Source organism: Uranotaenia lowii, unplaced genomic scaffold (genome assembly GCF_029784155.1).
Source record: "Uranotaenia lowii strain MFRU-FL unplaced genomic scaffold, ASM2978415v1 HiC_scaffold_94, whole genome shotgun sequence".
NCBI classification, from domain to species: domain Eukaryota; kingdom Metazoa; phylum Arthropoda; class Insecta; order Diptera; family Culicidae; genus Uranotaenia; species Uranotaenia lowii.
In genome coordinates this window covers 50,395-63,150 of record NW_026598911.1, presented here as the reverse complement: position 1 = coordinate 63,150, position 12,756 = coordinate 50,395, and the positions used below count along the sequence as shown (strand labels likewise).

Genomic DNA, 12,756 nt, shown 5'->3' with positions numbered 1-12,756 from the left:
CTTAGAGGAAATATTAGTACGTGTTGAAATATCGGGAACGCCAATAATTTGTCCGCCGTTAATTGTCCGTTCATGCGCTCAGTTTTGCACCGGTTGTGCGCCAGTCTTGACCTGAGCATTGACGATGGAACACTGAAGTTTCTGTCAGTGGTATAAGTCAATATGGAGGATGGAGGATGATTATTTATTAGTGTTTATGAAATGAGAAAGGATTTTCGGAGTATAAACTCGTATAACATCGCAGGTTTTCATTTTTCGATATTTATGATTTTTTTTATTCGCAATTATTACGTGTTTTGTTTGCTAGTTATACTTTGTAAACTTTAATTTTCAAATATTGGAGATAAATTACTACTACTTCTAAATTTTGTTTGTTTTTAAGCTGTTTTTTAGTTTCTTCTTCCTTCATCGGGTGCCAATAACAAGGCTGTTTCCCCTATTTACCATATCGCTCTATAGTTTTCTTGATTCCAAAAGAACAGAAGTCTATCTCACAAAACCCGCTTAGGAACATTTAAGTCCCAAGCTATTTGTTTCTCCCTAATGTCCACCCTAGTTTGTATTGTGGTTGGTGTGTCTCGGTCGAAATCTGTTTGCAGTTGAAAAAGTAGAGGTCATCGTTTTTTCGTTTGAAACTGTAAAATTTCCCCCCAGCAAATGAACAACCCACCCACAGCGATGGGAGCGCGGAAAAAATTTCACAATTTGAAACAATACCCAGCTCTCTACTCTGATACAGAAAATTGTTTTAATGCTTTCTATGGGTAGTTCTTGGAGTTCCTAGCAAAAATTCAGTCTATCTCTGACGATGTTTAATTCTTCTTGTATCCTGGAATCAACAGAAAACAAAAAAAAAATCCGTCGTGGTTTGTCGTCCTTCACAGCAACCATGAAAGATAATTTACCACAAGATCCAATAAATTTCCCAACGCAGGCAACCCACAGATAACTCCATCTGCTACACATTATTTACACAGGGGTAGCTCCCATTCATGTGTGTGACTTAAATCTGATATTTTTGTGATTATTATTCTAGTTTCTTTTGAAGAGTGTGTTAATTTTCTATAGATAACTTGTACACCTTGCTAGTGTTTTTCTTGACTAAAAGTTGGTTATTTATTTACAGGCGTTTCTGAGTCTTCTTGGAGACCTAAACAAAAATAAATTATATACTTTGATTTGTTTCAGATACTAGGCTAACACTTTTGATTCACAAATCTAGTGTATATCTAACTTTTTTCCGTTTTAATTTTATTACAACAAATTAATTAGTGTTGTTTATTTGTCCATAAGTTACTTTTTCACTTTTTGTTTTTTTTTTTTCGAATGACTGGTTTCGTCTAGGTCCTAGGTAGTACAAAAATGTATCGTTATTTTCTTTTACATAAAACTTTAATACACAGTTAGTGTAGTCTCTTGAAACAGTCACTTCCTTACACAATTTTTAGAAATAACTCATGTTGTAATATTTCGTAGTCGTTATTTTCTAAATTATTAAAATATGGGTTTATAATACACGAATAACGGTCCTCACTCTGACGTAGATCATCTCCGAACGGGGCACATAAAAGATTTTAAAAATGGAAAAGCATCCAACCAGCTGGCAGAGGATAGTTTTTTGCGTACAAAGAACAACGGTCTTGAAAGCAATCTCCCACATGATTTCAGCAATGCCAAAAATCAGATCACAATCAAAAGCGTTCCTTTACCGTATACCCGAAGAGAGCTCAACAAAACCATCGCACAGATTAGGTGGAAGCTTCAACAGTAAAAATCATGTTTGCTAATCTACACGCGAATTTACCTCTCATCATTTACACTTTCTTCGAAAATCCACGAAAAAAACTTATATTAAACGATTCCTATATAAAACACTGTACAATAAACGAAAACTTTTAACCTAAAATTATAAGCGTCATTTACTCATTTTCAATCAAATCGGTTGCTGCTCATCCTTGTCAGAAGAATCTTTAGACAGGTTCAGCGAACTCTCTGACTCCTGAGCTGCAGCAGCGGCAGCCGCAGCAGCCGCGGCTGCAGCTGCCTTAGCTTCGGCTGCCATACGTGCCGCAGCGGCAGCTGCTTGTCGTCCGGCACTGGACCGAAGTTCTCGCTTCCGTTCGGGAACCCCTGGCGTTGCATCTAAATCTTCAATGCTTCGGCGTCGTTTGCCGCGAGCACCACGTCTACCCCCACCGCTCGATCCCCCTGCAGAAGCGGAAGATGATGGAGTCATTGGAGCAGCACTGCTCGATTCCCCTCCAGAAGAATTTCCTGCGTCTGTACTTGAACGTGTAGATTTGCGGGACGAAGCAGCTACCGGTGTCGTTTCCGGAGTACGTTCCAACTCATCCGATTGGTGTTGATCAGCAGATCCTTGGTGATGACTTCTTCGAGATGCTCGACGGTCTTGTCGATCCATTTCTTCTTGATGTTGTTGTTTTTGCAAAGCATCATGGTGTTGCAGTTTTGCGTCCTGTTGTTGATCTTGCTCTTGATGGTGTTGCTCTTCTTGATGATGATGTTCTTTTGTTTCGCGGCTATAATTTTCCGGTTCATCGTGAGTAGTCATGTCCATAGAACCATCGTGTGGCACGGATTCTGCGGAAACATCATGATGCCCAGATTCTTCATGTTCAGCTTCGGGACGCTTATGATCACGTTCGGCGTTTTCCTCCCTTTCTCGCCTACGCTTGTGCCGAAGTTCACGTGCCTGCGCTTGTTCTTGGACATGTTGTTCCATTTGTTGTTTCTGGAGCAATTCCTGTTCTTCTAGAAGTTTTTTCTGTTCAGCCATGCGATGATGTTCTAGAAGACGTTGAGCTTCCTGAGCTTCTTGAAGTTTTTTCATTTGTTCCTGTTGCAGTAATTTTTGCTTCTGTTTGAGCATCATTATTTGCTTTTGAGGATCATCTTCGTTGTTGAGCACATTACCAGATTTCGACAACTTGGAAGGAGCTATCAAATCTTCGAGATCCATTTCTTGGTTATGTGCTGTGTCAACTACAGTTACCGATGCGGATGGGATTGCCGAACTAGCTGACGATGAAGCAGATAAATTCTGGGGCAATGAAGGTGTGGCAGTAACTGAAGCTGAAATTGACGAAGCTAAACTTCTGCTGTGATCTACGGCCATTTCAGCTGATCGAAGATTGCGTTCTGCTCTTTCAGCTCGTTCTGCACGTTCAATACGTTCATTTCTATCTCGTTCTCGTTCCCGTTCCCTTTCACGATCACGTTCTCGTTCACGGTCCCGGTCACGTTCACGTTCGCGTTCGCGTTCTCGCTCACGTTCTCGCTCACGATCGCGTTCCCGTTCAGCAATACTGCCAGTCGACGAAACGGGACTCTTAGCACTGAGATTCAGGGAACCACCACTGCTCGAAGTGGCACCCGGCATACCTACAGGGGATGCCAATGATATGGTTGTTTGAGATGGCAGTGAAGCAGCTATACTTGCTGCTGGTACTGGAGTTAGAGTGACCTTATCCAGGCTAGCAAGTGAATCTGTCGACGAACGAGCTCGGGGACTCTTCATCTCATCTTGATGAGTTCCGAGCATTAATGTTTTAGGGTCGAGTTTGGATAGATTGTGTAATTGTTGCGCCTGTTGTTGCTGCAATTCCATTCTACTGGTTGACGAGGAAGATCGTTTAGATTCAGTTGGTGTGGTTGATGTAGAAGAAGTCGGTATAAGAGATATTGCTGGCCCGACCCCTAAGCTACGAGCAAGTAATTCAAGTGGATTTTTACTAAGCTGTTCAAAAGCTTCTTTGAGTTCTTGATCGCGTGATTTATTCACAGAGGTTGATGATGACGAACTACTACCAGATGTTGCACTTGCTGACAAAGCTTGTGCTGCCATTTCAGCAAATAACGCTTGGCTGAAGTCTGGATGCAACGGTAACTGCAGATCCTTTGCACTCATAGCTGCAGCAGCTGCTGCTGCTGCCGCAGCAGAAGCATTCGAAGCAGATACACTGTTGCTATTGCTGCTATTACCTCCACTTTTTGAAGAGGAACTGTGTCCTGGAGAAGCTGAAGAAGTTGAACCAGGCAACTTACCACTAGCAAAAGCTTGCATAGCCGCCAAATCTGCCGGGAATGCACCCTGGGACAATGTTTCAAGAATCTTTCTCCTTTCGCGTTCCAATTTTTCTAATGCTTGTTTATTAGCCTGCTGAGCCGCTGCACTCTCACGAGCTCTTTTGTCAGACAAACTTGAACTACTACTACTACTTCTAGAACTTTGGGTAATATCCAAACCCGCAGAACGAGTTAAGGAATCCAAAAGGTGCTTATCATGTGGTAACAACAGCTGTTGTAACTGAGCTGCTTCGAGAGCAGCCTGTTGAGCTGCAGCTGCTTGCTGGCTGCTTAAACTGGAACTTCTAGATTTGCTGCCACTTGGCGAAGAAGCCGAAGTTTGAGAACTGCTTCCCATTCCTCGGGAACTGCTTTGCTTAGATTGAGATTGCCTTGAAGAAGTGGTCGTACTAGTTGTGGAACCACTAGTTCCTAACCCAGCTCCGGGGATACCGTAAGGATTCAGCCCACCCAATCCCAGAGGGGTGTACAATAAACTGGGATTAGGGAAGAAGAAAGGAAATTGGCTGTTAGCAGCTGCTGCGGCCGCCGCTGCTGCTGCTGCCTGTTGTGAACTTGAATTTTTGCTACTACTGCTACTGCTCTGCTGTTGAGGGGATGAGCTACTGGATCCATCATTTACCGTTTTCCTACCTTGCTTGGAGCTGTTGCTGCTGCTGCCTTTTGTCGGCGTACCAGTAGCAGCAGCGAGTGCCGCTGTTGGATCTAATCCAGCTGCTGCCATCATAGCAGCTAAGCTTTGAGCGTCCATTCCAGACAGTCCAGGTAATCCAGCCAAACTGGCGAAGAGATTCATGTTGTTCATATTTCCCAAACCACCTAAGCCGCTCAAGCCGGGCATACCACCAAAAGGCATTAACAATGGATTATTTTTTGGATCGAAGTTTCCCAATCCAGGAATACTAGACAAAAGGTTTGCATTCAATCCAGCTAAACCTGGGAACGCCATATTGGCCGCAGCGTTAGCGCTACTACTACTGCTATGCTTCTTGGGTGGCGTTGAGGACGACTGTTGACTACTGCTTCCTCCACCACCAGCACCGCTACCATAAGCACCACTAGATTGAGACATCATCGATGACGAGTTGGATGAAGACCTCATCTGCTTAGCGGCAGCAGATGCTGAACTAACTGAATCCTGATGTGACTGCTGTTTGGACATTGACGAAGGCGTTGGAGGGAGGGTGATAGATTCAGCCCATTTCGGATCGATCTCGTACGCTGGATTGTCTGCTAGCCACTGGGTAAGTCGCTTTAGCTGCGGTGCTTTGGTTCCAGTTAACCGCTTTCCGTTGATTTTGTTTATAACAGAAACATATTCTTCTCCGGTAAGATTTTTCCAATTGAAGGCCATTGGATTACTGTCCATTTGTTGTTGCTGCTGTTGTTGATGTTGTTGCTGCTGTTGCTGTGCATGATGATGTTGCTGTTGTTGTAAACTGGCACTCGATGCATTTCTAGCGGATCGAGAAGACGTTGGAGTTGTCGCTTGGGAAGCTGAACTAGACGAAGATGATCGTCGGGAGGATCTTGACAAATAATCCATTCCCATCGCATGCTCAGTGAGAGCAGCTGTTTGTTCAGCCAACCACTTATTAACTTTAGCGTCGTGTGCAGCGGAGCCGTATTGACCCAACTTTGAACTTAATTCGGCGGCTTGTTTCATTTCTGCAAACATCACTTCGAATGCCTTTCGTTGGGGCGAGTTGGCCGGCATCGCTTGAATAAGTTTTTGTTGTTGTTTAAGGAACGCTTGCTGTTCGGCTTGAGCTGCCTGAGCAAACAAAGCGTTCAAACTGTCTTTTGTCGAAATAGCACCCATTCCGGACATATTTTGCAGTGCTGCCAATCCGCTAGCAGAGCTAGAGCTAGAACTACTCTGGCCGCTCTTGGATGTGCCGGGAACACTTGTAACCGTTATGGTAAACGGTTTCTGTGGCGGCTGTTGACTCATTGAGCTGGGTGCACTAGCCGGTGTCACAGATACACTTGGTGGAATCTGTGGTTTCTTCATCGAACTTCCAGAGAAACTTCCACCCGGCGGAGTCGGATCTCCAAATATAGTCTTCTGTTCCTTGGCAGCCGACAATCCGAGAACAATTTCGTCAAGCTTCCGACGTTTCTTTTCTTTACCTAAGGGAGGCTCCTCAATAGGCACACTAACATTGTTTTTCTTCATCAGTTTAGACAACATATCGTTCAGTTTGCCCTTGCCAGCCGCTGCTGCAGCTGCTACCGCCGCCGATGGAGAAGGCATTGACGAACTACCACCTGCATTGGTGAGGCTGATACTTGTTGCTGATAAGCCCCGCGGAAGACTATCCATAGCGCTTCCTTTGTGCTTTTTACCGATGGAGAAATCCTGTACCTCGCTCAAATCCATTGGATTCTTTATCATATCTGCCATGTTAACCTTCGGTAAACTGTACCTGTAGCAAGACAGAGAATATAAAAAATAATTTGTTAATTAATGAAAGTTCAATACATGATTAAATGGCCTGTTGCACAGAGAAGAATTTTAATTCAAACGTACCCAGCAGAAAGATCTATTGGAGTGAGTGTGCTTGATGTACCAGGAATAACCGTTGGTTTGGCGTAAGACATTGGATTTCGTGGTCCGTGCTGATGAGCCGGCGGCGGTTGGAGACCTCCTGAATTTGCCGAACTGTTGCTACTACTTCGTCTAGCATCGACTATTTCGTCATCGTTCCATTGACCACCACTAGCAGATTTCAATGGTGGCGGTTGAGATTTCAAATTTGGTGACGAAACTACAAAGATAATATAGAACATTTATGCTTATTGATTAAATTAAATCGAATTGACGACTTATAAAAAAAAAATCACGACATGAATATTGAATTTTGAAATTTTATACAAAAATAAGCAACAGATTCATAAATTTGGAACCTGTGAGAGAGGCATAACAGTTTCTTCCACTGTTGTGCTCCTCACACGATTATGCATAAAATGTAAAAAGGAAAATATAAAAAAGCCAATTGATTATGTTTACCTGGACTCTGAGTATTATTCAACAAAGCATGCAATTTGGCCCTTTCAGTTTCAACATCAATAGCAATGTGTCTCTTGCGGCTCTTACTTGACGGGAGCGTTACGCCAGCAGCGGCAGCCGCAGCCGCAGCAGCCGCCGCCGCCATCTGGTTCTGACTGAGGCCTTGTGTGCCACCGGAACCCGAACCTAGCCCGATGGCGGACAATGCGGCTGCTGCTGCAGCCGCTGATTGTGCCGATAACGCTGCCTGGCTAATTTGTTTAGCACTGGCGTGATCCGTTGTAATTGTGATCACATCTGGAGTGCTTGAAGTAGACCGTCGCGAATCACCATCGACGGGAATAATCCGCTTGATTGTCTCATGAAGCGGAATGTCTAGATCGATTCCCAAACAGCCTGTGTAGGCTGAATAAGATTTGCCGACAGGCCATTCAGCGTGTTCGATACAGTAAATAATGTGGCCCACACGTCTTTCCAGGGCGAAATCACGGAACCATTTAACTATCATTGAAGTGTCGATCATGCTCGCAAATTTACTTATATCTGAAAATTGAGAAAGTTAATAGGGCTTAATTTATTTGGTATAAACCAGCTTACTTTTGAAATCTTCTTTTGACACACTGCTGTCAAGTTGTTTCAATTTCATTAGAGGTTGGAAAACCTCCAAATCCGGAAATCTTGCTTTGAGTTCTGCAGCTTGCTTGTAACATTTTTCTTCTTCGCTTAGCGTCTTCGGTTTTATATCTGCTGGTTTCGGTTCATCCAAGATAATCACATCCGGTGATGATTCGCGATCCAATTTATCTGTCTTTTTGATTTCCTCCGTTTCTTCTTTCTTTGTCGCAGTCAACGGTTCTGGTTCTTTTATGGGCTCATCCGATTTTGTTTCACTATCTTTAATTTCGGGTTCTGATTTTTCTTCACTTGCCTTACTCTCTTCTTTCACGTCAGAGTCAATGGCTTGTGTTTCTTCCTTAGTTTGTTCAGTCGATTCATTTTCTGTGGCTTCATCTTTGTCTACTTCCATAGAACTATCTGCATCATCTGACTTCATTGGTTTAGGTTCTGAATCTGGTTTATCCGCGTCTTCAGTTTGCGATTCATCAACCTTCTCACTGGTATCTTCTGGTATCTCTTTTTTGTTTGCCTCAGTATCAGTTCCTTCAGATGTTTCAGCACTCTTTTCTTCATCCGTTAATTTTTCAGGTGTTTCTTTAGCCTCATCATCGCGGGTAAGGCTCTCAGCTTTTTCTTCTTCTTTTTCTTTCTTAACTTCTTCTTCGTTTTTTATTTCTACATTAGTTGGAATATCCTCCTTTTCAGATTTTTTCTCATCCAACTTGGACACCTCTTCTGAAGAACTTTCTTCTTTGATACTACTCTTCTCTTGCTTAAGAACAGCGTCCAATTTTTCTTGCTTTACAGCTGACTCTGCTCGTTCGGCTGCCTCCGCCTTCGCAGCCTGCATTTTCATCAACTGTTGGTTCTGCAGCTGAATCTGCATCTCCAAATCCTGGAGATACTTTTTGGCAGCTTCGAAAAATGGAAACTCTGGATCAGCCAGTATCAGCTGTTCTGAGCGATAGATACCGTATTTCAGCACAGCCCGAAGCAGTTCACGGTCATGCTTCCCCGAAATCCACCAATCGGGAGTGTCCAGGTTATTTTCGCAAAGTTTAATATTTTCATCCAGCTTAGGATGCTTTATGATTTCTCGGGCTTTCGAAAGTAATTCCAACCGATCTAAAATTAGTTTTGCATGATCTTCGGTAATATCATCAACTAACCCCTCCAGATTCTTCTCGTCGTCACCCAACTTAACGCCGGCTTGGCGCTTGCACATGGCGATGAAAACCTTGTAGAAATCACTCAAGTTTTCATCGGTTTTTTTGTCCAACTTAGCAAATACTTTGAATCTAAAGAATAAAAGAGGTTAAAATGCATTTTTTATTTCATTTTTTTTTTATAAATTTTTAATTACCTTGACCAATCTGGAGTCGGAACGGCTGTGTTTGGTAACAAATCAATTCCATATCCTGTGAGTACTCTGATGAATTCATTTTCTTCTCTGCGGGTCCACTTTTTGGGTATCTGTTCTAACCGAACTCTTTCTCTTTCTCGCATAACTTGCTCGGTTTTTTCACGACGTTCCATTTTCTGTAAACATAGTACAATTTTAGATTTATATGCAAACATTTCAGTAATCTTAGAAACAGCACTAAAAGAACTCATACAATGTAACACTACAACAACATTACATATTACTAAATAGCCTTTACCGAAATAAAAGAGAAACTAATTCAAACAATAAGTTGATAAAAATTTAAAAAAAATCAAGAAAAAGTACAAGGAATGGTTGATTTTCAACCCTTTTTTCGATCCCACCATTTCATACTAACCAAGTACATGGCCAGCTTTTGAAGATCAAGATTAGCCAGCTGTGAGGCATCGGCCGGATTGAGGCCCAATCCTAAACTCAGCATCAGACTGAAATCGGCTGCGGTTGGCATACCCGAGGTCGATGTCGTTCCGGACATAGACATACCTCCGGCCCCTTGCTGTTGTTGATTCTTACTTAACCCACTTGTGCTGGCGTAGGAAGTGGAAGCGCTATTAGTGGCACCTCCACTGCTACCCATCAGGTTATGCCCAAGTGTCATCGCTCCTGATTGCTGTTGCGTTTGCCCTCCTTGCATTTGCTGTTGTTGTTGCTGCTGGTGTTGTGGTGTCATTCCACCACTCATTACTGGGCCCGGGGTGCTCGAGGGCGTTGTTGGAGTTGATGAAGATTGACCGACCATAGGGACATTTGGCGGAACTATTGCCTGTAGCTGAGTTTTTGAGTTTTGAGGTTCATAGTAAGAGTTTATCGTTTATGCATGAAGGCAGCGTAGTGGAAAGGAAGAATTTATTTAATTGCGATTGAAACATTTTTAATGAAATGATTTGAAATGAATAATGAAGCTTTGGATTGATAGCAGGTGCAACAAATATTTCAGAGCACTAATATTTAATTTCCCTTCAAAACAAAACTTTTTTTCAAAAATGTTTTCAAATGTGTAGAAAGAAAATATTTACATAAAATATCAGAAACATCACATCTTTAGATAAAAAAAAAGATTTCCTCTGGATTTGATTTTTTCTATTCGCTATCAAAACTGTGACACATAACATATTTAAAGAATTCTTATTAAATTAAAAAGTATTAAATTAAAAAGAACTGAGTAACGAAACAGTAGGTATACACAGTTTTAATTTTATTAAAAACCTATTTCAAATCATCCAATTCATTTGCTCGGTGACACTATTCGGTCTATGTTTTAAATAGAAAGGATTACCTTTCTGTATACCACTAAGGAAAATGACATTTAACTTTCCCTATGAATGGGAATCGATCAAAAAAAAATTTTAAGCAGGTGGTGAAATTGAAACAACTTTTTTTAATTGGCTCAAGTGAAATACGATTGTAACTTTGGCCTATTAGTCAATATTTGATACATGTGCACGCCTTCAAACTACTTCAATCTACGTATTTAGCTAACTATCGAACTAAACCTGCTACTTAAATATAGTGCTCCTTGGTGCTTCCTGTAAACTGTGGGTAATGACTGTAAAGAATACGTGGGTAATGACAGATACATCCATCCCCCCTCAATACACAGGACATAGCTAAAGGAAATTACACTGATCATGCTCTGAATTATTTGTACGGAGCACCATACTCATGCAAATTATTGCTGATCTACCCAAAGAATATACGTATACGATTGACGAAAGAATGAATGAATATCCGAATATCCAAATTACATCAAAACATACCTTGGCCTTCTGTTGTTGTTTCAGTTCTTCTTTTTTATAGTTGCGCTGATACGAGGTGATGACGCGCCGCAACCGAGTATTCAAATCTTGCATCGATGGCCACAGCAATTCTGGATTGGTATCGGACGGAGCCGGCGTTGGTGCAGCACTCGTGCCAGTGCCAGCTGTGGATTCTTCATCATCTGGATTAGTGTTTGGTGAACAATCGGTTAACAATTTAAACCTACTACTGCAGCTGCTGCTAGTGGAAAAATTTCTACTAGAGAATTTAATGGAACTCGACTTACCGTCCTTGGATTCAACGCCGGCGGACGAGGAACGAGCCTCTGAAGGACCATCTTCTGGATCTTCTTCGTTATCGCCTTGCTTCGAGTTGGCATCGTCTTCGACTCTGTTGAATAAGAAAAAACAAACAAAAATGGTATTTTGAGCATTCGCACACAGCTTATGGTTGGTATGGTATGGTTGACAATAAATTTATTTAATTTTGAAGTGAATGTGTGGTCGTTTATGTAAAATGTGATGGCGTAGCTGACTCTCATCTTTCATTCAAACCCACTGGTGATGTTAATATCATTATTAAGTTGATGAATACGATTAGTCATAACGAAATGGATCTAAAGCATTATGCGGATAACTTTTGACAAATACATACTTACAGCACTTTTGAGCAGAAATATAAATTTCAACCCCACACTTAAACTAAGATGTTCGAAGTAAAAAAAAACAATGATACTCTTGCAGCAGACATTGATCCCCACGGTGGAACCAAAATCAACGGCAACAGTGGAGCAGGTCAACAGTGGAGCAAATGGGGACAAAATTTAACAAGTTACATCGAAAAAACGCACAGGTCTGACAACGAGTTGAAAATAAAGAGGAGAGAAGTCGGTTGCAAGGTAGTATTAATGTAGGCAAACTTACTCTTTAACGACTGCTGGTTCCTCGATAATACCGTCACCAGGACCGCAGTGGCTCTGGAAGCAGAGCATCGGATCAGCTCGCATCACGCGGTAGTTTTCGCAGCCGTGCTTGTACGTGCCAACTAAGAGACTGCGATCGCAACAATTTGGATTCCACCATGAGCACGGCAGCTGATCGGGAGTCGGTGGCGGGCGAATGGGCAGATCGCTACTCACAGGAATATTCAGTACAGACGAAGGATTGAAGAACGGTGACCGTACACACACACGGCCAGTGAACACAAGATACAGATATACAGACATGATAGGTTTTGTTTTGGTTCAATTTTTTTTTTGTTCCAAGAGGGAGAAATAGAAAAAAAAGGGATTGTTGAGGATGATCGTAATAGATATTTTACAAAAAAAAAACAAATTTTGAAGCAATAATTTTGCTAATCGTTATCCAATCAATAGTTTTGTAAATGATTCTTGCTAATTGCCAATTTAATTCCTGACCAAAAAAGGGGTTTTAGTTCCTACGATCTGATTACACAAAGAACTAAACTAAATGATAAAAAAGAAACATAGAATATAAACACGAAACAATCCCAACCGGATCGAATCAGTGACAGTTGTTGTAGCGTTGTTTGCCCCGATTAGCCGATTTGCTCACTTGGTGAAGTGTACTTTCATAGGATTCTTCAACACATAAGATTGCCCCATACTTCGAAATGCAAATGTGGCGAAAACAAATAGCATAATTTTCATCTGGCTCCTGTTTACTTAGTAAAATAACATCAGAAAAACATTCCAAATGGCTATCTTGCAATCAAATTGTGTTATTTATTCTTCATCAAAGAAAAACAATATAAAAACATTTAAAAGGTTCCATGAAGATAGAAATAGCTTTCGACA

General features: G+C 41.7%; 1 protein-coding gene across 9 annotated transcripts in view; it reads right to left on the bottom strand.

The window, feature by feature from the left end:
- Positions 1-245: 245 nt before the first annotated feature.
- LOC129760981 (uncharacterized) overlaps positions 246-12,756 on the bottom strand; it is a 61,130-nt gene continuing 48,619 nt past the window's right edge. For 4 of the 9 annotated variants that reach the window (XM_055758677.1, XM_055758676.1, XM_055758675.1 and 1 more), the window contains 9 exons: positions 11,864-12,070; positions 11,227-11,330; positions 10,940-11,121; positions 9,520-9,951; positions 9,102-9,277; positions 7,718-9,036; positions 7,121-7,663; positions 6,641-6,878; positions 246-6,536 (listed from right to left, as the gene is read on the bottom strand). In XM_055758677.1, coding sequence (XP_055614652.1) covers positions 1,934-6,536; positions 6,641-6,878; positions 7,121-7,663; positions 7,718-9,036; positions 9,102-9,277; positions 9,520-9,951; positions 10,940-11,121; positions 11,227-11,330; positions 11,864-12,070 — 7,804 coding nt within the window. In that variant the 3' untranslated portion in view covers positions 246-1,933. The remainder of the gene's footprint in view (positions 6,537-6,640; positions 6,879-7,120; positions 7,664-7,717; positions 9,037-9,101; positions 9,278-9,519; positions 9,952-10,939; positions 11,122-11,226; positions 11,331-11,863; positions 12,071-12,756) is intronic. The other 5 variants (XM_055758680.1, XM_055758679.1, XM_055758683.1 and 2 more) reach the window with 5 other exon arrangements.